The sequence below is a fragment of the Chaetodon trifascialis genome, chromosome 10, assembly GCF_039877785.1.
Source record: "Chaetodon trifascialis isolate fChaTrf1 chromosome 10, fChaTrf1.hap1, whole genome shotgun sequence".
NCBI lineage: Eukaryota > Metazoa > Chordata > Actinopteri > Chaetodontiformes > Chaetodontidae > Chaetodon > Chaetodon trifascialis.
The window spans coordinates 6,700,020-6,724,462 of record NC_092065.1 but is presented as its reverse complement, the minus strand read 5'-3'; the positions used below and the strand labels follow the sequence as shown (position 1 = coordinate 6,724,462).

The window sequence follows — 24,443 nt, the reverse complement described above, 5'->3', positions numbered from 1 at the left end:
TCTCTTCTCTTCTCTTCTCTTCTCTTCTCTTCTCTTCTCTGTACAGCACAAGCACTTTACAGAGGACATCCAGACGAGACAGTACCGTTCCATTGAAGTCCTGATAGGAGCTGGTTACAGCACCCCTGCAGACATCTGGAGTACTGCCTGCATGGTGAGAACACATACATATATATATTTATATATACTCTTACTGTACATTACATACATACACATACTTCCTTTTAAATTATGCACACTCAGTATAGACTCACGTACTGATCTCCTGCAGGCTTTTGAGCTGGCTACTGGAGATTACTTGTTTGAGCCCCACTCTGGAGAGGACTACTCCCGTGATGAGGGTGAGTATTTAAATCTCAGTGACGTGCACACACAAATGTAATCTCCAAAAATAGAAGCATAAAAACACTTGTCATTTGAAAGTATTCCACATGGGAGTTATTGCTGAATACTGTCTGTCGAGACTGTAGGCTTGATCTGCTGTGTATTCTAGTGATACAGAATGTTCACTGTACAACAGAAAAACAAAAGCAAAGTGTCTTTTTTTCATATGAAAATGTGTGTTTGCGCGCTGTTTGGCCTCCGTTGTTCAGATGCATTGCTGCTGATGGTTCTACCACTGCAAATACAGCGATGACAATCATGACATTCCCTTAACTTTTTTATTTTCTTAAGCGTTATTTTTTAACGCTTAATGTAGACACTGAATTCAGATTGCAAATAAGAAAATACTAACCAAATAAATTTGCATATTTTGTTCATGTTATTTTCAGGTGTGTTCATCAAAACTGGCACTATTGTTTCCAGAACCCAAAAAGTTTGGACACTGTAAAATGTGAATAAAAACAGAATGCAGTCATTTGCAAACAAACTCTGTTTACCAACAACAGTTTCACAAAGTGTTCCTGAGCCCATGCAGTGACATCCTTTATCCAGTCATGTGTTCACAAAGTGGTGAACCTGAGTGGTGAACGACTGAGCCTTTCCAGGATGCTCCTTTCATACCCAATCATGATGCTATCACCTGTTACCAATCAGCCTGTTTACCTGTGGAATGATCCAAACAGCTGTTTTTGTTGCTCCTGTCCAAACTTGTTTGAAACATGTTGCTGCATCAAATTCAGAATAAGCAGATATTTACAAAAATCAATGAAGCTGATGAAGTAAAACATTAAATCTATTGTTTTTTTTGCTGTTTTCAGTTGTCAAAAATGGTTAGCAAATGATCACATTTAGTTTTATTTATGTTTTACACGGCATTCCAGCTTTTTTATGGAATCAGGGTTGTAACAATGCATCTGAGCAACAGACAAAAACTGTGTTCTGAATACTAGTTGTATTGTAAACTGATAAAAAAAAGGCCTAAAGTGAGCTTAGTTTAAACTATAGCCATCCCTCTCCCCAAATCCCCCTATCCACTGTCAACTGTAAATCCTGTCCTTTAATTCTGCTGCTATGCCTCCACTCATCTTCACCCCACGGGACAAACCTGAATTGTTCAAACATTATAGATACACAGAGCATGGTAACAGTAACTTCAGCATAAGAGCTAGTTGCTGTGTCCTGTGAGTATATGTGCATCTTATTGAGGTCACATTTACTCTATCAAGCTATACGGTCCCTGTATTTGCATGTCGACTACAGTCATGAACTTCTTACTCAACGTCTCACAAAGAACAGCGCATTCTCGAACTGTGCACCCTCACCTCAATCTTTGATCTCCTCGTCTCCTCTGATCTTTCATCTTTACGGCTCATTGTGTCATTTTCCTCGTTGCATGTGACACGCAGTTGACCTCATTTTGCATGTTTTGCACAGGCGACAAGCCACTGTCAGTTTTATCATGACATCCGGGTTTGCGGAGAGACGCCTCTGATCTCCCGCCATTGAGGCCAAATTGAAAATCTAGCTTGGGGTTCTAGTTCACTCAGTTCTGCTTCTGAATGCATGTCACTTTTATTCCAAGGTTGATCATTTCATTTCATCATCCCTGCTGTGGAGGCACAGCTCACTAACACAGGTTTTTCTCCTTTACTGTCTGTGACTGTCTCTTTTTTCCTTCCTTTCCCTTTTTCTCCTCCCTTGCCCCTCTGTGATCTTTTCTGCCTGTCACTTCCTGTCCCTGTTTTCTATTTCCTTACCCACAATCCATCCTCTGTACAATTTCTTTACATTTTACTTTCACCTGTCCTTCTCTTTCAATTAATTCTCCACTTCCTTCTCTATACCTTTTTTCTTTTTGACATCCTTCTTCCTTTTTCCTCCCCCCCTCCTCCTTCCCTCCCTCCCGCCTCCCTCTCTCCTCCATAGACCACATAGCCCACATCATAGAGCTGCTGGGCTGTATTCCGAGGCACTTTGCACTCTCTGGAAAATATTCCCGGGAGTTCTTCAACCGAAGAGGTAGCGCTGGCCAGAGAGCTGGTGGGACTGGGACACACTCAGATGCCTTAAACAGACAAAAGTGGACACCAGCAGACAGTCCCCCATATAAACTTGAAACTGAGGTTTTCAGGGAAACGATTGGATGTATGCATTCAAAAATGTCTTCTAAAATCCTCACCACTTCAAGGTGATGCAGTAGTGAGCGTGTCCACGCTGTTCTCCAAGGCAGCAGTGTGTGTCAGTCCCATTTAGCCACTCGTGTTGATGTGTGTGTGTGTGTGTGCATGCTGTAATGCTGAACCGTGCCTGTTCCCTCTGTGATGTATGTGGTGGTGGGCAGACCACATCGCTCTGATCATGGAGCTCCTTGGGAAGGTCCCACGCAAAGTGGTCGCTGCCGGGAAGTACAGCCGAGAGTTTTTCTCCAAGAAAGGTAAACGACACCGTGGTTGGATGTTGGCTAGGTGGAGTCTAGGCCTGTCGTAGGGGTAGCTGTAGCCTGTGAGGAACTGCGTAGAGTTTACACCACCTCAGTAGTCTGAATTAAGTCAGTGGATATAGTTTTGGGTAAGTTGTCAATCACTGCATGAATGAATGATTAATTACAGGGCTGGGCGATAATTTATCACCGTAGTTCATTGATTTTCTTTAGCTTTGTGTCACCATAGTACGATCATATTGTATTTGAGTTTCAGACCAAAGGAGGAACTACTGCAAAAAGGCTTTCAGTATCAGCATCTTAATAGAGGCGCATTTATAAACTCTGAGAAACCGCAAAGTCAAACAGATCATTGCTTAGAATATGTATTTCATTTGCATTTTCCATCTTGTCAGATCAGAAAATCTATTCTTAATATGCATTACTGATCTCAACTTTATCGCCCATCCCTGCTGAATTGACATTCAAATACTCTGTTGTGATTGTCTGAATAATCTGTCACTGGAAGGCACCAAAATGGTCTATGTATGTCACTCAGAAGAATATTTTATTCGAAATAATCAATTAATATAGACTTCAGCAAGACTTCAGTCAGATGTTGCAGCAGTGGCAGTGAAGTCATCCTCCCAGCCTGTAAACATAACAGCAAGGCTTTAAGTGTGTCATACACCTCACTGACTCTGCTCGTCTGTGAGCCTGGTAAGTGTGTTTGGTACAGCTGATAACCCTTGCACTCTCTCATTTATTCTCTTTTTTCTTTCCCCCGATCTCCTTCCCTTTCTGCTCATATATTCTTCATAATGTGTCATGAGACCTGAATATTCAGCCTTTGATGTTGTCTCTATCTGAGGTCTGAGCCTGCACTTGATGTCTCAATGTTCTCCCTTTTATCTCTTGGCGCTCTGTTAATCTGGTCTGACTTTCTCGCTCTGTCTCTCTGGGCTTCGCCTGTCTGCCATGCTGCCTTGGACCGCGTTGCAGAACCTTGTTTCCTTCATGCACGCTCTACTTTTAAGAGAGTGCAGACCCAAAGATTATAAACATACAGCAATTTGTGACCAGCAGTGTCTCCGTTAACGCAAAACAAGCTGTAAAGATTTATGCTGCTGATCAGTCTCTTGTAAAGTCTGAGGCAAGTCTTGATAAATGGCTTCCTCTTCTCCATCTTGTGCCCTCCAATCACTGTATAGGAAACTTACCATGGCAGCCATGGTTTGAACATCATGAATCATTCTCTCATAGTTTTTCCTCCTATGTCAGTCTTGTACTCCCAGCCAATCATTTTCCTCCTCTCTTTAATAATGAACACCTTCCTCTCCTTGTCTGTTTCCATTACATCGCCACTTCTCTGCCTCCTTCCATCCCACCTCTTGCCGTCTGTCCTTGTGGTTTTCAGCCAAGACGCTGAAGCCTTTTCGCTCCATGGTTACCGCACCTCACTGATTAACACACGTTCCAGCAGAGAAGGTGAACTAATCGGTGAAATCAGCTGCTGTAGTGTTTGTGTGGAGCCTGCAGAGTCACAGCCTGCTGTGGCCTCTTGTTAAAGGGTCAGTTCACCCAAAAAGGCGTAAGGAAGTGGAATCTAGCCATGCAGATAGGTTTTGGTTACACTTTGTGTGTGCAAAACTTGTGGAAATAGCAACATCTTTTTATAAAAAAACATCCCAGTCACTCTAAATTAGGGGTTGATGGATTGATACCCAAAGGATACATACTACTGACTCTAAGTCTTGTTTTGAGTATCTTTACTACCTTCAGTAGGACTCATACTGAGAGAAAAGGATCTGTTTTATGTAAGATGTTCTCTATGCTGTTGTACTGTGCATATACATTATACAACAGCATGTGCATATGTGCATGTAAAGCAAGCACTGTTTTAGTTCAGAGAAAAGACATTTTCTATGTCTTCTTCTTAAGTGATTGACAAAAAAACGTAAAAAGAAATGCATAATGTTTGGTTAATCAGAACGTAGGTGATGAAAATACAGTCAGTGTTCTATTACTGAGGCGTTCACTTGATACTCATGGCACATGGCTGTCCCTCACATCAGCTACTTTTAATGCTACAAAAATATTGGTGCTGATACCTGTAATTCTGGCTGTGGCATTATTTGAAATTGGATCGGAACAAAGAATTTGTGGTATCTCCCACCCCTACTGTGAACCATCTGCACACTCCACCGTGAGCAGTTTTCATTGGAGCTACGTTCTATAAAAGAAATAGTCCCTGTGAACACAGCTCACTGTGTGCTCTGTGGATTATGCTGGAAAACAAGGATGACGCTGTTTCTGGAAAAAGATGTTTTTCAAATTCAAATAGATTTTGTTCGACTCTGCTGCTCAGGAGTGGAGGCAGAAGTATCAGGGATCAATGCACAAATAAAAATAAAATAAAAGTATCAAGCAAATAGAGAAACACAGACTATCTGCATGGCTAGATATCTCCAGACTTAAATGATAAAAGTGGTGTTATTCTACATTTTTTCTTATTTCAACAAACGCCACGAAAAACAACAATGCATTGATATGTCTCAATACTTTCTAACTTCCCTACCCGGCAGCCCTGAGCCCATTCAATCCTACTGATGATCTAAATTTTTAAAAATGGTTCTTTCCTAAAACAGATGGGCATTACAGAGTAAATAGTTGATTTGTTGAGGACCATTTTCCGCCATTTATTAATACACATGGTAGCTTGGTATTTATGCGGAATGTCTCATAATAAACCACAGTGCCCACGTTCATTATAATGAAGGAAAATGTCTGCCAGCACAGCGGTGTGGCTCACTGATGTGTTTTTGATGACAGCAGTGAAGCTCCATAGCACGAAGGAATTAGCTACACAGACAATATGGCATTTGTTGAAAATGAAAAGAAGCTGAATATCACCAGACTGATCCTTTAAGTAAGAAAATCTGTTGTCATTTGGGTGAACGAACACTTTAAACTTTGCCGCTGTCTTTTCTCCCCACGTTCTCCTGTGCTGTCACTGAGTCTGCTCCCTGTCGCCCCCTGCAGGTGAGCTGCGGCACATCACCAAGCTGAAGCCGTGGTCCTTGTTTGACGTGCTGGTGGAGAAGTACGGCTGGGCGCACGAAGACGCCGGCCACTTCACCCACTTCCTTCTGCCCATGCTGGAGATGGTGCCTGAGAAGAGGGCCTCGGCTGGCGAATGCCTCAACCACCCCTGGATCAACTCGTAGCCACAATCTCTGATCAGACGCCCTCCTCCCCTCGTCCCCCTACAGTTAGCCCAAACGTCTCCCCCTGTGGCAACACGTGGAACGACAGCATGGAGAGAAGCTGGAGACAAACTGAGTTGGAGTAGAAAGACTTTTTCTTTCCTGCCCGAGCCCACACATCCATTACATGCTTATCTGAGTAGGCTTTAGTCCCACACAAGCACCTCATCTTTTCCCAAATGGAATGTAAAGACAAGGTTATGGAGATAACATGACATAGTAGCTGTGTCTTCCAAGACAAGAAGAATCAGATAGCTTGAAGACGGATGCTGCTCACGCCGTAAATGGGAAAAGTCACACTCTGCCTGAAAGAGATGCGCTTTCTTCTTCTCTTCTGCTGTCAAGATGTCAGTCGGTCTCCTCCATCCAATCGCCTCCTGATTCTCAGTTTGAACTTGTTCGGATCCAGTTGTGGGCCACTGACAGCTGCTGATCTCCTTGATGACGTGAAAGAAAAGTCAACAGGAAGCCCCATCGCAGTGCCGACGCCCCAGAGCTCCATCTGCCATGACCTTTACATCGCCAGGGCCTCAAAGACGGACAAGTGTGTGTGTTTTCATGGGTGAGAATGAGCTCATGTGCCTGTGCTCAAGATCCCTTTGCACAGACCCCCCCTTTCTCTTTCCAGCCCGGTTGCCCCACCTTCCCTCCCCCACCATGGAAGAAACCCCCACATCAGACTAAACGTTTACACCCCGATTTCTTCCACCAATCCAATCCCAAAAAGCCCGTCTTACCTTTTTTTTGCGAGACAAACAGGTAAGACGGGCCCCCATGCTCTTACCGGGGGCAACCTCAGAGAACTGGAGGGCAGCCAGTCCTCCAGGGGCCACACTGACAGTTGCCACTCTGACAGAGACAGAAAAAAGTGCGGGATGAGCATAAAAACAAAAATACAATCAATTTAAGACGGAGGAGGACTGCTTGGTCTTTAAAGACTATTTTTAAAATGCATGGAGGGACTGATGGATCAGCATGAGCGGGTATGACAAACGGACGATGAGCGTGTTATTTTATTTGTGCATTTCTCTGGTTTCTTTCCTGTTTCATCACCTCTCTTGGACATTCTGTTAGAAGGAATTACATTAGGATATTTTGGTGCCCCTCTGAGGGAAAGAACTACATTACAACCCCTTCCTCTCCAGCTTTTGACATTCCTAAATCTCGGTCCATCATTCCTGACTTTAATTCCCAAGAACGATTGTGTTGAGTCCTGCTGCAGCACGTTTACCTGATCCGATTGGTACTATTCCCTTTTTTTTCCCCTATAGAGGAACCTTTTGATCCCTGAGCTTCTCCAGAAAGGGGATGGTCACGTGGAGGTTGCACTTGTCTTTGTAGATGTCCTTCAGGGATTTGAAATCTTTGTACATAGAACTGAGATGTTGCAACGCAGATGAGCGACCGTGGACAAAGTTTCAACACACAAGCATCATTCCAAAAAGTTGTTGGCATATCTTGACTTCCTCTGATACAGTTGAGAGGGGTGGGTCGCATTAGCTCCAGCCCTGGAGGAATGTTCAGACTGAACTGTGCCACCTGGTGGCTGAATGAGAGTACTGCATTGCCACACACTGCTGCTGCTCTCAGTGCCAACGCTCCAAGACGTTCCACTATATCTCTCCACTTAATCTCTATTTCTCTGTCACACACACACACACACACACACACACACACACACACACAAACAAACAAACACACGCACACACAGACACACACACAGAAAAAACTCGCATCATCACAATTAGTCCAGTTGCCTATTTTTCGCAATAAATGAAAAAAGATGAGTATAAGTAAATGGTGAGATATTTTTAAAAACTATTTAATTCATTAAAAAAAAGAGGAAAAAAAAGAAAACAACTTTTCTCTGGTTGTTGTGACCGTGACAGAATCTTGTCTTATAATGAGGTGATTGTGTTTGTCTATTAGAGATGTTTTTATTTCTTTTGTCATTATTAATTATTAATTATTATTATTGAAAGTTTTTTTACACAGTTGTCACCTCTCCCCTCCCTCCTTACTTGAACAGTGCTGCTCTGTCTGGGCTCTTGATGGTGATTAAAAAAAAAAAAAAAAAAAGAAAATCAACAGTTTTGCAATAAAGGGTACGTGATGAGTTTTTTTGCACCAAAACCTCCTGCTCTCACTCTTTCAGCCATGCTGACTGTTCTTCCTGATGACATTGACAGAATCGCGTCTCTTGTCTGTGTTTTTCATCGACAGATTTAATAAAATTGTAAATTAATGGATCCCGTGCCCTTGATGTAGTGAGTTGTCTGCTTTGAAGCTGCGTCAGTCACCCTCACTAAAAGGGTCAGAAGACTTATGACTGGTCACGAGAGGCAACAAAGGAAGGAAAGATCAATTAGCATAGATTCCCTTTTTATTGATATGTATAATTCATACAAGTGTTCCCACTATTATAATGGAAAGTTAAAAGACATGGGTCAGCTTCACATTGTCAACATAGTCTATAAGAACAAATGTTACAGTACGTTGTGATTCACACCAAAGCAGATCTGTCCATTAGACAACATTATCTAAGATGCAATAAAAGATGGAGTGATAAAAGACATCCTGAGATCAATATTAGTCATTAGAAAGTAAAAAATATGCTTTAAAGTATCAACTAGGGATTTTCTTTTCTATCTTAAATCACTACAAATGGTCTCTGATGCCATCTGTGTGTGTCTGCCGACATGTCTGACTCCATCAGCGTTCAATAAACAAGTGGTGCCTCATGTAAACACACGTGCTCTTGCTCATTAGACTCGCTTAGAGGTGCCTCGAAGTGGATTTCGGTGGGAGGAATTTTTGCACTACAACCAGACAGTAGATGATACAATCCAAGAGTAACAGTGATGAAAGTGGACTGTAAAACTCAATGAGGTATTTATGGCATCAGCACTGCTAAAATGTCATGATGGGACAGTGGTCTTGTGATTCACAGTGGAATCTTGCATTAAGTAAGCTTGAAGACCACCCATCACATGTGCTGTATCTATGGATGTACTGTATATAGAGCTTGGTAGCTGTGTGTGCATTGTGCAGGTATCTGTGTGTGTGTGATCCATTGCGTTTGAGCTCTGTGTGTGTGTGTGTGTGTGTGTGTGTGTGTGTGCGTGTGTGCGTGCGTGCGTGCGTGCGTGCGTGCGTGCGTGCGTGCGTGCGTGCGCGCGCGTGCGTCAGAGCTGTGAGGCACAGTTCTTTAGCAGCAGAGGTTTGGCCAAATCCAAGATGTCCAAGTTCGGATCGAGTGACCTGCCCAAGCCCTCCAGCACCATGATGGCAAACACGACGGAGGCGAAATTACTCTCCAGCTTCACCTAGAAAAACCATCAGTAACAACATCAGTAAGTCATGGCATCATGGTGTTCTTTTGGTCTGTTGGTGGTTCAAACCATCAAGTTTAGCACAAACCTGGGCTTAAAAAAGCAGGGTTGGTACTTTAAGAGCTCAACAATCTGCTTTTTATCACATCATGATTGTTTCAGTGGCTTTTGTCGTCTTTTAATAAACGTTTATTCTTTTAACCAGGAGGCTTCATACTTGTCCACAACACATTCAAAGACCTTCAAGTACAACTTTTTAAATGATTTCATAACTTCCTCAGGTCATATGTAATTCTTAATCCTGTTTTTTCTTTTTTTTTTTATTTGAAAGGTATTAATCAGTGACCTCTGCAAAGCAGCAGCCTCACGAGCTAGACCTCCAAAACAGCAACAGCAAAACTTAAACTACAAAGAGTCTTGTTTAGATGAGTGAATGAACATATCCTGATATTGTACCTTGTGTTTGATGAGTAGACCAAAGACTCTGGAGAGCAGGTCACCCACTTGGATCTATAAACACATTAAAAAGCCCAGTCAACAAAGCACACCAGTCTGTCATTTCTTAAAGTAACTCATCACTCTGACCAGCCAATAACTTACTTTGAACAGTCACATATCTTCTGCTGGTGGATTGTTACTTACCAAAATGACTATTTTTAGTTCCATATATGTGTTTATAGCCAAAGCCAATTTCCAACACCAGTCCCTTGATGGGCCTTGACAGTTCAAGCAATCAGAAAAATGTTAGAATTTTGACTCGAGGAGAAACTGTCAGCGTTACACTCGTGGTTTGGTTAATTTTCCTCTTTGAACCAAACCTCCTGTTAGCCTTTATAAACCATTTATAAGCTAACTCACTAGAGACCAGACTTTACAAAGCAGCGTAAACCGCAAAGAGAAGAGAGCACTGCACTGAGGCAAATTTGTCTAATTTCCAAATATGTTTTCATTCTACACAGGGACAATGAAAACAAGGCAGCAAGCAAACAGAGCTTATTAAATTATAATAGAGCACTGAAGAAGCCCACAATACAAGCCAGAACCAGAATAAAATGGATATCAAAGCATGCTGTATTATTGTAATAATCACAGAACGATGGCAAAATTCAATTTCTGTTCTAATGTCCTCTGCGGCTGAACATAGCCACATAATAACCATGACCATCATGGCAGCCATCATTATGCAGACCTGCGTCAACAACACTATTCAGACACGATGAGAAGGCACAAATCAAGTACCTTTCCCAGAGAGACGGGGTTGCTGAGGGCATGGTCCACCAGCTGGGCCATCTCCTTCTTAAACTGCGGCACGTCTTTGCACTCATTGGCCCGAGCATGATGAAGGATCAGCTCTGCCACTCGGTCACCCTGAAGACAGAGAATCAAAACCACAGTGACAGTCAGTCCAAGCGGGAGGTTTTCTCTCACCTACAGATTGCATTCCTTTCATGTTCGCTATTTTTTTCTGTCTAAGAAGCATTTTTAAAGAGTTTGAGGAAGAGCGGAATCATTGATAATTTCTAAATGTGCAAAACAAGTTTCTCATGTTCTGCTACATTTGTATAAAATGGCAAATGTCTAAATATTCATATTTCCTGATTTCCACACAGATTTAGCCCTGAATTTCCTGATATGGAAAAGACCTAAGCATAAAAAGGATTCATCATATTCAGAAGGTAAATAGCCCAGGAGCATGCCTTTTCATCAAAATCACTTACAGACACACTAACAGCAAACTGTATTTCAGTCAGTGGGTTTGGTGCATGTTAGCCTACAACTCGATAGATCCAACGTTAAAACTATTCATACGTCGAAGCAATCTCAACCATTCAAAAAAAAAAATCACTCTTCCATAAACTCCTCAGTGAAACTAACACTGAAATTTTGGATGCTAATTAAGACACTGCTTGAATCCCAGTCCGCACACAATGTGCAGTCCTTTTCATCCACTTGGCTATCATACTGCCACAGTTCAGCATGCATGTAGGCCTTCCTTCATTACCCGACGCAGCACCACAGCCGTGAAGACCGCCTTCAAGTTGGCAAGATCGTGGTCACTGAGCTGGGCTACGATGCCGGCGTCCAGCAGCACCAGCTGGAGAGGACACGGGTCTGGCCTGACGCTGACCACCACTGTGTCCCACAAGTCAGTGAGGGTGGTCTTACCATGGGCCTCCCCTGAGATACCAGTACTGTCAGTGTCACCAGGAAGAGGCCCACAACTCTGGACCAGAATGTTCCCGGGGTGGAGATCCCCGTGCACAAAGTTGTCCAAAAAAACCTGGAATACATGACAGAAATATGAAGATGAAGATAAATATAATGTGACATCATCACATCTTCTTTTATGCACATAAACAAGAGCAGAGACGGACAGAAACATTCACAAACATGGAATGAGATACGTCAAGATCCCCAGCAGGTGACGTAACTCACCATCTTCAGCATTGTGTCTAGTCCCATCCTGGCTATTCTCTGCTTCACCTTCAGAGGAACGTCGGAGCTCAGGTAGTTGGATATAGGCTGACTCTCCTGAACAAAGAGGTTGAATTCAAGCTGAACAATGTTGGCCCTGTCCATGAGGATATGAATTCAACCCGAATAACTCCATATTGCCTCAAAATCACAGGCGCTGTGTCAAATAGGTGGAAATTTTATAAAGACAGTCATTCATTTGTGACAGAAATGTGTGTTTGGAGCTCAATCTACTGCTCAATCATTCAGTCAGTGCTTTCCACACAGTTTAAACCTTCTGTACTCACTTCAAATGTCTCCACTAAAATTGTCCTGGTGACAAACGGTCGTAACGGAGTTGGGAACTTGACATAATCCACATCGCGGAAATTGTTCCGGAAACGCTCGATGTTCTTGGCCTCAAAACGGAGATCAATCTGAAAAAAACAAAACAAAACAAAACAAAAAAACTCAGTCAGATAACTGAAATAATAAAACTCTTCCAGCTTCTTTTTTGCGAGGTTGCTTCTTTTCATCTTATACTCTGGCCTCTATACAAGACATTGTTGATCTAACAGATAAGTCGACTACAAAGTCAAACAACTTCTGAAATGATTTAAGTGTGACAGTCTGAGAGTTCCTACCTGTTTGGTCATGAGCTTCTCAAACTCCTCAACTACCTCACACAGACTGAGCCACTTGAATCCGGGCAGGAAGTGCAGGAGCCAACTGCCTGCTTTCATCAGCAGTAGGTCCATTTCCACCTGCCTCCTGATGCCTGGATGGATCACCTGTAATACACCAGAAACCATTTCTAAACACCTGCTAGCTTGATTGTGCACACTGATGAATGCGTGATACTGTATTTTTCCGTCTACGTGATGCACCATCCTGCAACATGAACAAACTATTCTTTCGCACTCACCTTGATAGCCACAGGTATCAGATGCCCCGTCTCTGCACTGCTCTTTGGGTCATTCCTCTCCTCATAGCCTTCCTCCTCCCTCCTCCCCTTCCACAGCTGCCACAGGGAGCTGGCCACTCCTCCCAGACCAGGGATCTCCCAAGCTTCTAGCAAGTCCTCTTTCTCCATCTCCTCCACCAGCGACTGGAAGGCCGGGTCCTCCACCTGGTCCGCGTTCGCCCAGCCTCTGTACACCTGGGCCACGCATCCCGAACCCACCGGCTCTTTGCTCTCAAACTTCAAAACCCTACTCCAGCCCTCTCCGAAAGCCCTCCGAAGACACAGCTTGGTGTGGGCCCAAGAGTGGGGGCGTACCTTGACGTGGAGCCTGGAGAAGCGTTCACAGAACTCCTGAGGGAAGATGTCCCGCCTGGTGCTGGCCCACTGACCCAGCTTGATATAAGTGGGCCCAGATGTTTCAGTCACCCACAGGAGAGCATCCAGCCAGCAGGACGCACAGCGAGAGGACATCAGAGCCAAGGGGGAGAGGAGGAGAAGGGGGCCAAATTTGAGGAGCAGCACCAATGCACGAAAGGTGAGGCGAAGGAAAAACACAATTTTGTGCACTTGGACTTTGGCTAGAGACTTTCTGTCAGCGGTTCGGGATGGAAGAATAGCTTCCTGGCATTTGGCTGCACAGGATGATGCATTCACTGCACCCCAACATAGCAATGTAACCTTGGGTATCTGGGTTAAGATCTGGCGTCTTTTAACAAAATATGTCCGGGAGTTCTGGATGAGTCTGGTTCTGGTAACGGAGCCGGCTCTCTGTACAGTGTACCTCAGGCTGAGGAGGACTGCTCTTGCTCCAAAGGCCAACATGGTCATCATGCCAAATGGCTGCTAGCTCAGCCACATGTACTATGTATCTGTACCAAACACCCTTCCAAACAAAAATAAATAAAGAATCTTTCCAAACTCGGAATAATCTGTGGCATTCACGTAAACATCCACAAATTTATGGCGGGGATTACAGGTAAACTGTAGGGAGGTAAACTGGATTAATGCTACATTAAACTAGCTACAAGAATATGTACCTTCTTTATCACAAATTCAAGGCGTTAGTGTAGTTTCATGTCAACAGGAGGACACAAGATTGATTCTTCCATCTCTCGCCAAATGAGATATCCCATGGTTCAACGGGCGTTCCTGTAGCAGCCAAAGATATCATCCATTTCCATTGTAAATAGACCCGCTATGGAAACATAAGCGAAGACGGCCGGTTTACATCCGGGTATGACGTATCACCGACCATGTCACGTGGCTTCGTCTTAAAGGCGCGCGGCCATGAGAAAAATTAAACGGGAAAAACTTTTGAAAGCTGGTTGTAAAATAATGCAAAACGTGTTTGCGTGTTCGTCTGTGCGTTTCTAGCTTGTACGTGGAGGTGTTTATCACTCTTCTTTCGGTGTTGCTGTACAAAAATAAATAGAGAAATAGTTAAATCAAAAGTGTTAACCAGTTTTCTCAACTTAACTGGATGAAAAGAACTGCCGGAGCTCGTGCCATTTGGATTCACGGTATGTTATACATTAATTACAACTAAAACGAAAAGACGTACTTAATAAAGTGTACCTTTTTTCCAAATAAATGCCAACACGTCAATTGCCCTACAGATGGCGACATATTACACATTATCCTGAGTGCTCGTTCCGTTTATCTTCCTCTCCTCTTCCTTTTGCCTCCTATCAGAAGGAAGCGAGGAACTAAAGGGAGGAAAGAAGGATGCAGAGGTGAGCATGATAAGGGAGGCAGCTGTTCGCTTTTTGACCTTTTCCATAGCAGGCATTTAGACTTACAACAGGAAGAAAGTCACAGGTGGAGCTGCTAACGTTAGCTTTGTTCCATTAAGTGTCTGAGGAAGTCTTTGCAGTGAGCCACCATGTAGAATATCATGACCCAGTCCTCTAAATGGAATACAGCCTTCATTAACGTTATTAAAATCTGTTTCCTACAAAGGTCTTTTTATGTAAAAAATCCTGCTTCATCACAGTTAAAATGTAACTACCACAGAAGTTTATACTCCTACACGTAAGGTTTTTGTTTGTTTGTTTGTTTTTGTATTTCAATTTGGAAGAGCAGACCTCTGCGGCTTAGTAAGCAACCAAACATTTCTTATATATCATTTGTCAAAACAGAAGAGTATAATAAAAAAAAAGTTAATTAATTCAATTATTTTTTCTGTCCATTTCAGGTCTGACAGGTGCAACAAAACTGAGACAACTAAGAAATGTGGGGAATAAGGACATACAGTACATCACCTGTAAGTTTGCATGACCTTTCATGAAAGTTGTAAAGAGTTTGCAATAAGGCTCTGGGCATTAATGGACATGGCACTGAAAAGTAATTCCTGATAGGATACTCTGTGTTTTCCTCCAAAGTTCCTGGCTTAAGAGCTGCTGCATTTATCATTATGCAGCATTGGTATGGCTGGCAAATCTGTTTCTGGGTCATAAAGGAAAGGAGTAGGCAGGGAACAAAACACACCCTGGGTTTGATTTCAGTGTCATTTCATCTGCTTCATCCAGAGGTCCCACAAACAGCCTGCTATGCACCATCAAGGACTGAGAACTTGTCCCAGCCATGTTCCCAGTCACGGTGTGAGTCCCCTGGACAGTGGACTCAGTACGCTCCCAGGATCCCAGCTGTAGGCCTGATAGAGGACTCGGCAACACAATAAGGTGGGATAAACGCCGAACAGATGTTACTAGCCCCCACCTCCCACCCTGTTCCCCCCACAGCTATTGATGGACAAGCCAGGCTTTTTGGATCTCTCTTGCATTTCAAAGGCGAGGTCAGGGTTTGGGCTCAGAGGTCAGCAGGATAGTTGCTCTGCTGAGGTGATGCTGTTTTATGAAGGCTGCTCGGTGACATGACTGCAGGAATGCAGCTGAGGCTTCTGTACGTGCATTTGTATAGAAATACTGCTAGTACTGTAGTACATCTGAAGGATGGAATGCAATCAGGGCAACTCTTAAATAACCACATACAGTTATACATCTGTCAATGTTCTTCTGCTTGTGTGTGCAATTGTGTATCTGCGTACAGTACATTTACACAATTACTGCTCTTACTTGCGATTCTGAGGTACTTGTACAGTAGTTGAGTATTTCCAGTTGATGCTATACTTGCTTTACAGATTCATGTTTTACATACAAAACATATGTCCAGCTTTTAGAATATGATGTTATAGATTAAAAATATCAAACAGTGTATAAAGTAGTTACTATAATAACAAAGATACTCTACAACATTTAAATCCTGCTTACATGTTACGATCCAAATAATCCTATAATAATATAACTCTAAAATTCTGCATAATAAGTACCTTACATTCTTTTATCTGATAATACTAAAGTACATATACTGAAGTCAAATGTGTAGGACTTACTTGTGGAGTGTTTTCACAAATCTGTTATTGTTACTCTCGCTGACGTTAGTTAACCACAGGTATCTCCGCACATATCGGACGTGCATATTATACAATGTTTAACTCCATAGTTCCCAAAACTCCACTTGAAGTTCCTGTTTAAAGCTAAAAGAAAAGCGAAATGAAACATTTTCCAGAGCAGCATCAAGTTTCATGAACAAACTCATAATCCAATGTTACTTTCCGAGAACAAACACTTATTGTAAAGTTTAGAAGAAGCAAGTGACAAAGTTGATTAGGAGGTTTTTGCTTAATTGAACAATTGTTTAAGTAGTTGCTGATTAATACTCTGTTGATCAACTCATCGATTAATGGACTAATCACTCCATCTCTGTATCCATCTTTACATCAAATAGGAAATAAGTGCAGCATTTTCAGTATGAAGATTGAAGGCTTTGAAAACTGTTTCTCCGACCTTTATAATAATGGACTTGCCAAAGAGAGCCTGTGGGGTTGAACAGGTTAATTATTAATCACACTGGTCATCAGTATGCCAGCCTTGTTTCCTGCTCTCTCACTCTTCTTTTCCACTCTTTCCACCGGACCATTGAGTGACTCTGCAGCCCTGGGCCTGATGGTGAGCTGGACTCCCCAGTTTGTATTCTCTCACTGAGCAGAGGTCAGCAGTAATCAACACAAACACTGCCAAACCATTTTCTGTCTGAGAACACTTATTCTCACCGCACACAGCATTCAGCACATACTACTTGTGCCTCGACACTGCTTGTAGCTGTTGTTGTTGTTGCTGCTGTTGACTGGCACATGTGAACCAGTAAACAAAATCTTGCAGAGATAAAATAGATGAACATGTTGTCCACTCATTTAGAGAGAAGAGTGGCCCTTGGGCTTCTTTAATATCCTCCCAGAGGAGGTCTTTATTTATGTATTCGGTTGTGCTCAGCTTTGCCCCTTCCTGCTCCATTCCTCTTTTTTTTTTTCTTTTTTTTTTGAGCAGGACACTTGGTTTCCCCAGCAACCAGGGCTCCAATCGCCCAGCCAGCTGCAGATTAGTTCAGCGGTGGGGGGTTTAGGTGGGTGGGAGGGGATGTGGAGGGGGGGTGATGATGGAAAATGGAGAGGGAGGAGAGAGAGAAGGAGGGAGGGGGGTGGCATGAGGGAAGGAGGGGTGGGAAAAGTTTGAGAAGGGGAGAGAGAAAGAGAAGGAGCCAGCCTCATTGAGAGATAGGAGCCCAAGTGAGTGAGTGTGTTTGAGGGCTGAGAGAGGAGAAAGAAGCTGTAAACATTTTAACCCGGAGGCTGGACGGGAGGAGGGATCTCCCTGACTTTGTGCCTCTTTCAAACTTTCTGTGCGCTTGGAACTGCACTCTGTGTCTTCCTCTGTGTGTGTATATGTGGGAGGTACAGGCAGGGGCTATGCAAAGTGAGAGAAGTCGGAGGCAGGGGTAGGGGCGTACAAGCCGTGGAAGAGAGAGAGGGGGAAGAAGGCAAAGTACTCTGAAGGGAAGGAACCATGCAAGTGGATGCTGTCTTCTGCGGGGTCAGGTTACGCAAAATGAGAAACTACTCCAAGAGCACTTCATCAGGGCTCACCCAGCTCAGAGAGGTAATGTGAAGAGTTAATGAGTGTGTCTCTGCGTGTGTTTGCATGTTTTTTTCTTTTACTTTTTAAAACAATCCTCTCAAAAACAAAGCTGAATGAGCACATAGTGATTGAGTTGATAGAACTTTTGATCATTCGAAAGTGATGAATTGACTGACCCAAAGTGATCTGTTCAGTCTGAAAATCATTTATATTATATATTTGAAGGATCCACCTTCATGCATGTGCATTCACATAGCCTTCCCATATATTCTCTGCAGTTTAAATGTACTGTACATGCTCGCGCGTGACCTGGAAAGCGCCAGCATGCATGTGTGCGTCCATGCACAGAACATACGTATGTGCTCTTAAAAGCAGTATGGATGGTAAATGTTAGGATGTGGTTTTGTCTGTGTTTATTTGAGATGTATTTCTTTCTGGACTGCTGTGGCTCCAGTTAAAGTTTTGCCTGTGTGTCTTTAAGTAGCCAGTTTCAAACTGTCTGCACCAAGTCCATTACTGCTGCCCACAAGAGGCTCGTCTGAAGCTCTCTGAAGTGTCTGAGCACACGTGAGCACACACATGCACATCCACTCAATGGCTGTCAGCTCTCATCTGCTTATTAAATGAAAACAAAGTGTAGATAAATGGTTCGGTGACCGTTTGGATAGCAGTCAGAGTGCGTACCCAAACCATCACATTCCAAACCGGCTTGCTGAGGGGGAGAGAGAGAAAAGAGGAGAGGATGAGTGAGATGAGCATTCTTCACTGTGAACAAAGCCACCTCTTCATGCTGCGTCCCGGTGCCTCTGTGGTTGTGAGGAGGCAGGGAGGGGTGGAAACCTCCCTTAGGAGGACAGAGGAGTTCAGGTGGCTCCAAAACACCGTCTTCTCAAGGTTTAAGAGGAACAAATTGTTTGTAAATTTTGCAAAGCATTACTGAAACTGTGCAGTTGGGTCTGAAAGTTTTTACATTGTGCCAGTGGTCATACACAGGTACAGTGAGTGGATAAATAGGATGTAAACTATAGATAAACTGGACAATTAGCAAAGTACAGCAGTCAACAGTACTTTTTCAACAGATGCATGAATGAAACAGGAGCAGCCACTTAATAACAAAGACACCACAAAAATATAACAAGCTGACTCCGGTGACTTACTGTTTAAATGTGGCTTACTGTAAGAAGTCGATATGCTCCAGGAGAAATAAAAAGGATAGTGATTCAAATCTTCACATAAGCCAAACACCATGTGGAGTTTTCACTGTAAACAAACACAATTTTGTTTATTTTTCTCAGCAGAATACCCCATTAAGACCTAACAAACATCTTGAATGGATTTTCTACCTCATAAAACATTCGTAGCTTTTTTTTTTTTTAATCTTTGGGAATATTGTGCAACCAGTTTCTTCTTCCCTTAAGTGCTGTATTGTTGATTTACTGTGGAATTGCAGGAAACAGAGACATCATTTACAGTACTCTTCTTGACCCTTTTCTTAATATACATGTCTAGTTTTCAGGTAAACACCTGTTTTATTTATCAATGGGCATGTTAATGTACAGGCCTGACTAGCAACTGATGTGATGTTTTCCAGCTGAGCTACAAGTGTCCACATCATTACTGCCCTCTGCAACCAGAGGAAATGTACAAAATGTTGTGCATTTGGTAGTGGCATGCATGTACAACATAGAACTTGTGATACAAACAATATAGAGACCTTTTCATCAAAATATTGCCCTACAGTGCTACTAGTGGTCAAAATCCATCCATCTGTGTGTCTGTGTATTATGACTAACCATATCACTCCATGTGAGATAGCACATACTTTGTTGCATGTCATACCACAGTGCAGCAAAAATGTCTGCCGCGTCCTATAAGTACTGACCCTGACAAGATGGTTATCAATCAGCCAACGTAATCCATCTCAGAAGCTTCCTCAGGCCTTTTAGTTCAGCCTACTGGGCAATCATTAAACCCAAGAGCAAGATCTGTTGAATGTGCAGCACTGGAACATTTGATCAAATAACCTTGATTGTAACAACAGCTGAACTGCTCTTTGATTTGGGACAACTTTCTTTACTGCCTCTTAAATATTGGCATATATGAACAGCTTCAGCAGGTCAATAGGAGTTTTACTGACCACATATCAACATTCCTCTGCTCTCCTGTTTCTGTCCGTCCTGAGGTTGTATTTACTCAACTGGGTAAGGTTGAGAGTTTATTGAATTCAGACTGGCTGACTCTGGGGTCCTGTGAAGAGAAGGTTTATGGAGTTGGAGATAAAGAGACAGGGACTGTCTGTCTGCCAGTCAGCAAGGTTGTAATAAGTGGGCTGCAGTCTTGTAAAGGGGCTCTGCTATGGAGCCATTGTGTGTGCTTGTGTGTGTGTGTGTCTGTTACCAGTGTTGCTATCACACAAACAGTGGTCTGTCAGATTGGGTCAGTTGTTTACATTCGGAGTCAGGGGCAGAGGCTAACTGTCTGCATGACTGCTGTGCAAAACAATGTGCGCTGTGGTGGAAAAGAGGGTTTTTGTGACCTTGTATTCATCACTCACAATATTCAAACTGTCAGTGCCTCAGTCTTCCTCTCTGAGTGATTCACTTCAAACTACTTCTCATTTTCTCTAATTGCTTATTTTCCTCTGTTTCTTTTCTCTCTTTCACACCAAAATAGTGACACACTCATATCCATGGCATTCCCGCTCCGTATTTTCACTCTCTGAGTCATGACTTTTTTGCACACACACACTCACATAAACACACTTTGACATATCAACACATGCAACACGTGAGGTCTTAGATCTACCCGGCAGAGATTGAGGGATTTTTTTAGTAGTATGCATGCTTTGTAAGGGAAAAAAAGAGAGACAGAAAACTGAAACACCAGATGTTCAGTGCCGTGACAAGGCTGTCATCTCTCACAACTGAGTCAGCTTGTTACTTTTTTCTTGGACGCATGCTGAAGTGGAGAAACTGGTCTTGATGATTGGTATGAGTCACTGGAGTGCAAATTCATCCAGGAAAACAGTCTTTAACTTCACTTTGATGGTATGGGTTCAGTTTACCAGAAAGTTAACTATTGCCTATGCCTGTTTCCCATACAGACACGTTTTAGATTCACTTTCTGCGAACATGTACAGCAGGAGTGTGGCTCTGTATTTGTGTTTCTGGGCACATTTATGAGTATGTGCGTGTAGCTTCCATGTGTTCGTGCACAGAAGTCTATATACATTTTTCTGTGTCATGTAAAAACATGATAACCTTTGGTGATTTGACCTGGTTTAACTTCAGTTGATTGCATTTTCCTCAGTGGGTTGATAATGAATTGTATGTGCATTTTTGCTTGGAGTGTGTGTGTATGTGTGTGTGTGTGTGTGTGTGTGTGTGTGTGTGTGTGTGTGTGTGTGTGTGTGTGTGTGTGTGTGTGTTGGCGGATGCAGTCCATGACATCTGTCTTCTCTATTCTTTTCTGCTCAGAGAAGTGACAGCAGGCCTTTAGGAGGTTACAGCCTGCCCACCCCTCCTCTTACAGGAACTGGCTTTTGACAGGCACTCTGCAGGGCGGCCTGCAACTTAAAGACCCCACCGGGCCAATCTCCTGCTGTCGCTGAGCCTCTGTTGTTGCCACGGTGACATGCTCTCCGAAAGAATGTGTCCTGTGGTGATGGAGAAAGAATCCCCCTTGTTTCAAAGATATGGTTGGGGGGGTATTGTCTGTGATGTTGGTAGATGGCCATGGGTTTAGTCACGATCAAAAACAACCCCCTCCACATACACATACACAGATGCATGGATAATGCATACCATTTTAGACACCCCTATCCTTTTCAGAGTCAAACCAACACACAAACATACATGCATGGCTAATGCATACCATCACACTGGATACTGGAGGCATTTATCCAGTTGACAGCTGGCCATCGTTTTTTCATTAGATGCACCCTTAACCCTGACACACATATATATGCACACAGTCTTTCTCTCACAGCCTGTCGCTTGCAAGCTGTTGCTCTGTCTGGCAGTTTCTCTAAGCTAAGTGTCTTGTCATCGGACCATGGCTTGAGAGAAAATAGTTTGCTGTGACTCTAATTGGGACATTCAACAGGACACGGCAGGCTGAATCCTGGTCCTGCTGCGTTGTTTACACAGACTGTAGAATGTAACACTCGAGCAGAGTTCGGTCTGGAAAGAGGGGCAAGGACAGAGGCAACAACAGTTTGGTGGCAGGGGGTTAGATGTGGGCTGGGAGAATCATCACAACAAACCAGTGCTGATGACATGCAGATGAAGAGCACGCAAAATCCCAGCGCTTCCAGCTTTTTTTGGCTTTGCAGCTCATGCCCGCTGGCAGCATGTAGCGGTGGCATAGGCCGAACGCACACAAGCACATGCAGGAAAACAGGCACAAACATGGAAATATAGACCAGAACACGCACAGACACATGATTCAAACACATGCCCACACATACTGAAAATCCACTGACATAGTGTACTTGCATGTAAACATGCATTTACCATTTGCTTAACATCCCCAGCTTGGAAAAACAACTTGTATGTGAAGAGGGCTGCTGTCTGGGTTGGAATGTGTCCATCTGGGTTCATAGTGTGACTCTAATGTGGCTGTACAGCTCACTGATTTAGGTTTGGGTTGCTATGTTATAATGGGCATTCCAAGCAAAATGGAAAAGTTACTGCATGCTATATTATTCTGGTTATGTGCAGCGTGTCTGTAAGAGAAAATACCTTCAAATCATTTAAGGAGTTCCAGTCTGCTTCTTTTCTTCTATTCTGTTTTCCACTCATCTTCTCTTCTTCTTTCTGTTGCAGCCATAGCTGAGAATGAGAGGAATTTTGTTTACCTATCAATTTAGGGATAGACTCTATAATGAGAATTAAAACAATGTCTGGAGGTTCATCCAAGTGTAATAACTTAATGAGCAGATACTCCAGACACACGGCAGACACAGAGGAGCTTTGATCATACCAAATCATATCTAAACACTGGCTTGTTAAAATCTAGACCTGGGAAAGTAGTAGTTATCTCTTTGTCTGTCTCCAGCGTAATGATGGTTACAATAATCTCATCCTTTATCATACTGCTATATAGTGTCAAGTTGTTTCTTCTGAGCCTACTGTCAATTTTTAGTTCTGTATAGATGTCTAGTTTGGACATCTGGAGTAAACATTACATTAAAAAACTAAATGCGTAAATCATTTGTCTCCTTTTTATATTGCTCATTATTTCTGATACAACACAGCAATAATCTATAAATTTGATACTAATTGAAAAAAAAGATCTCTAGATTAAATTTACAATAACTGTTAGTTGTTGGTTAAAATGTTGAACACCACATGAATGTACAACAGCGACAGACATTAAATAGAGTTACAGTTTAAGGATACAAAAAACAAACAAATGAGAAGCAGCTGCGCACATGACCTGCTCACTCATTGCTCCTCAAGCATGCTGCAGTTGCCCTGAGTTAGTGTTTGGTAACTGCCTAAAATTCAAACCTCAAAGCATATTTGCCATGCGTTGAGTACAATTTGTCCTGAGGTTCCTGAGGAGATGACACTGGAAACGCACACCCTTAGATCAGTTTAGTTTGGCTTGCTTCAGCACTGCTAAACACCCCTCTTCATTTCACTCAGTTTTTTGTCCGCTGGCGGTCTTGGCCCAGGCTCACAGTTGTCGGTCACGGGGTGTGTGGAGGTCAGCAACGTCGGCTCTGACTCTGACTCTGGAGTTTACAGTCCGGAAGAGCACTTTCCCAAGCTCTCGCCTTGCCCGGCTCCCTTGGGGATTGGCGGGTGAATTATAAAAATCTGTTTCTGCGCAGGCACGCAGGGGGAGCAGGGATGGGACCGGGGAGCTCTGGTGGGAATTCTCAAGCGGAACCCTTAAAATGTGAGAGGGGAAAAAACAGGAAGGAGAAGGAGAAGGAGAGGATTTTGGCGTTGGAGCTCAGCTCAGAGACTGTGGCTTGGAGGAGAAATTTGATCTGGAGCCCAGAGAATAATGTTAGTGTGCAGCAGAGGCCAGGTTATTGTTGACAGGATCTGTAGGTCCACTCAATACTGCACATTCACTGTGGCTGAGCCTGTTACAGACAGGAAAGGTTTTATCATTAGGCTTCCCACATTGTGTGTCAGCACAATGTAATATCAGATAGCTGTAAATACTGCTCAGTGCAGGGAGTCTTTTTTTCCCGGGAATGATTGTGTACTCAGTGACAAATCCTGTAAAATCCAGGCCCTTTGGGTGTTTTTAGGAGCAGACAGGCATTATCTGAGGTGTAAGACATGCCATGTCTGTCTCCTCCTCTTTAAAGGCATGGTGAAGCAGAGTAGAGCTGTGGTTGTAGATGACAGGAGCTGTGTATGTCTATCACCTGGTGTATTACCTGTGGCTGTTTATAAATTACCTCATCCACTGAAATTTATCACTGCCTGCCAAACAGCAAGGCTCCGTGCCAGGAAGAGCTCCGTGGATTCTTTTGTTTGGCAAGATTTCCTGTCAATGGCCTTACTTACCCTGTCAGTGATGATTTATGCTTGCTGCAACCACAGTGCTCCAACCACAGGTGCATCTACACCAAGGTCTTGTTTCACATTGCCGGATGAGCCCATGATGTGCGCTACTTTGTCTTTG

At 43.2% G+C, this 24,443-nt stretch overlaps 3 protein-coding genes across 8 annotated transcripts in view; 2 read left to right on the top strand and 1 right to left on the bottom strand.

Annotated features, from left to right (window-relative positions):
- The window catches only part of srpk2 (SRSF protein kinase 2), a 71,102-nt gene extending 63,332 nt beyond the window's left edge, over positions 1–7,770 (top strand). For 4 of the 6 annotated variants that reach the window (XM_070972186.1, XM_070972184.1, XM_070972188.1 and 1 more), the window contains 4 exons: positions 47–154; positions 272–341; positions 2,311–2,403; positions 5,846–7,770. In XM_070972186.1, the coding sequence (XP_070828287.1) occupies positions 47–154; positions 272–341; positions 2,311–2,403; positions 5,846–6,030 (456 nt within the window). In that variant the 3' untranslated portion in view covers positions 6,031–7,770. Of the gene's footprint in view, positions 1–46; positions 155–271; positions 342–2,310; positions 2,404–2,725; positions 2,819–5,845 lie in introns of all 6 variants that reach the window. The other 2 variants (XM_070972189.1, XM_070972185.1) reach the window with 1 other exon arrangement.
- A 1,044-nt stretch (positions 7,771–8,814) lies between these two features.
- adck2 (aarF domain containing kinase 2) lies at positions 8,815–14,057 on the bottom strand. The gene is made up of 8 exons (XM_070972191.1): positions 12,781–14,057; positions 12,500–12,646; positions 12,164–12,292; positions 11,838–11,933; positions 11,404–11,682; positions 10,641–10,769; positions 9,858–9,911; positions 8,815–9,395 (listed from the first exon to the last, which is right to left on the bottom strand). Exons 1-8 carry the CDS (start codon positions 13,648–13,650, stop codon positions 9,255–9,257), a joined length of 1,845 nt encoding a protein of 614 aa, XP_070828292.1. The 5' UTR covers positions 13,651–14,057; the 3' UTR covers positions 8,815–9,254.
- Positions 14,058–17,417: 3,360 nt separating this feature from the next.
- LOC139337551 (DENN domain-containing protein 2A) overlaps positions 17,418–24,443 on the top strand; it is a 33,749-nt gene continuing 26,723 nt past the window's right edge. Inside the window, exon 1 of the mRNA XM_070972183.1 lies at positions 17,418–17,813. The gene's annotated coding sequence lies outside the window, so the exon portion shown is untranslated. The remainder of the gene's footprint in view (positions 17,814–24,443) is intronic.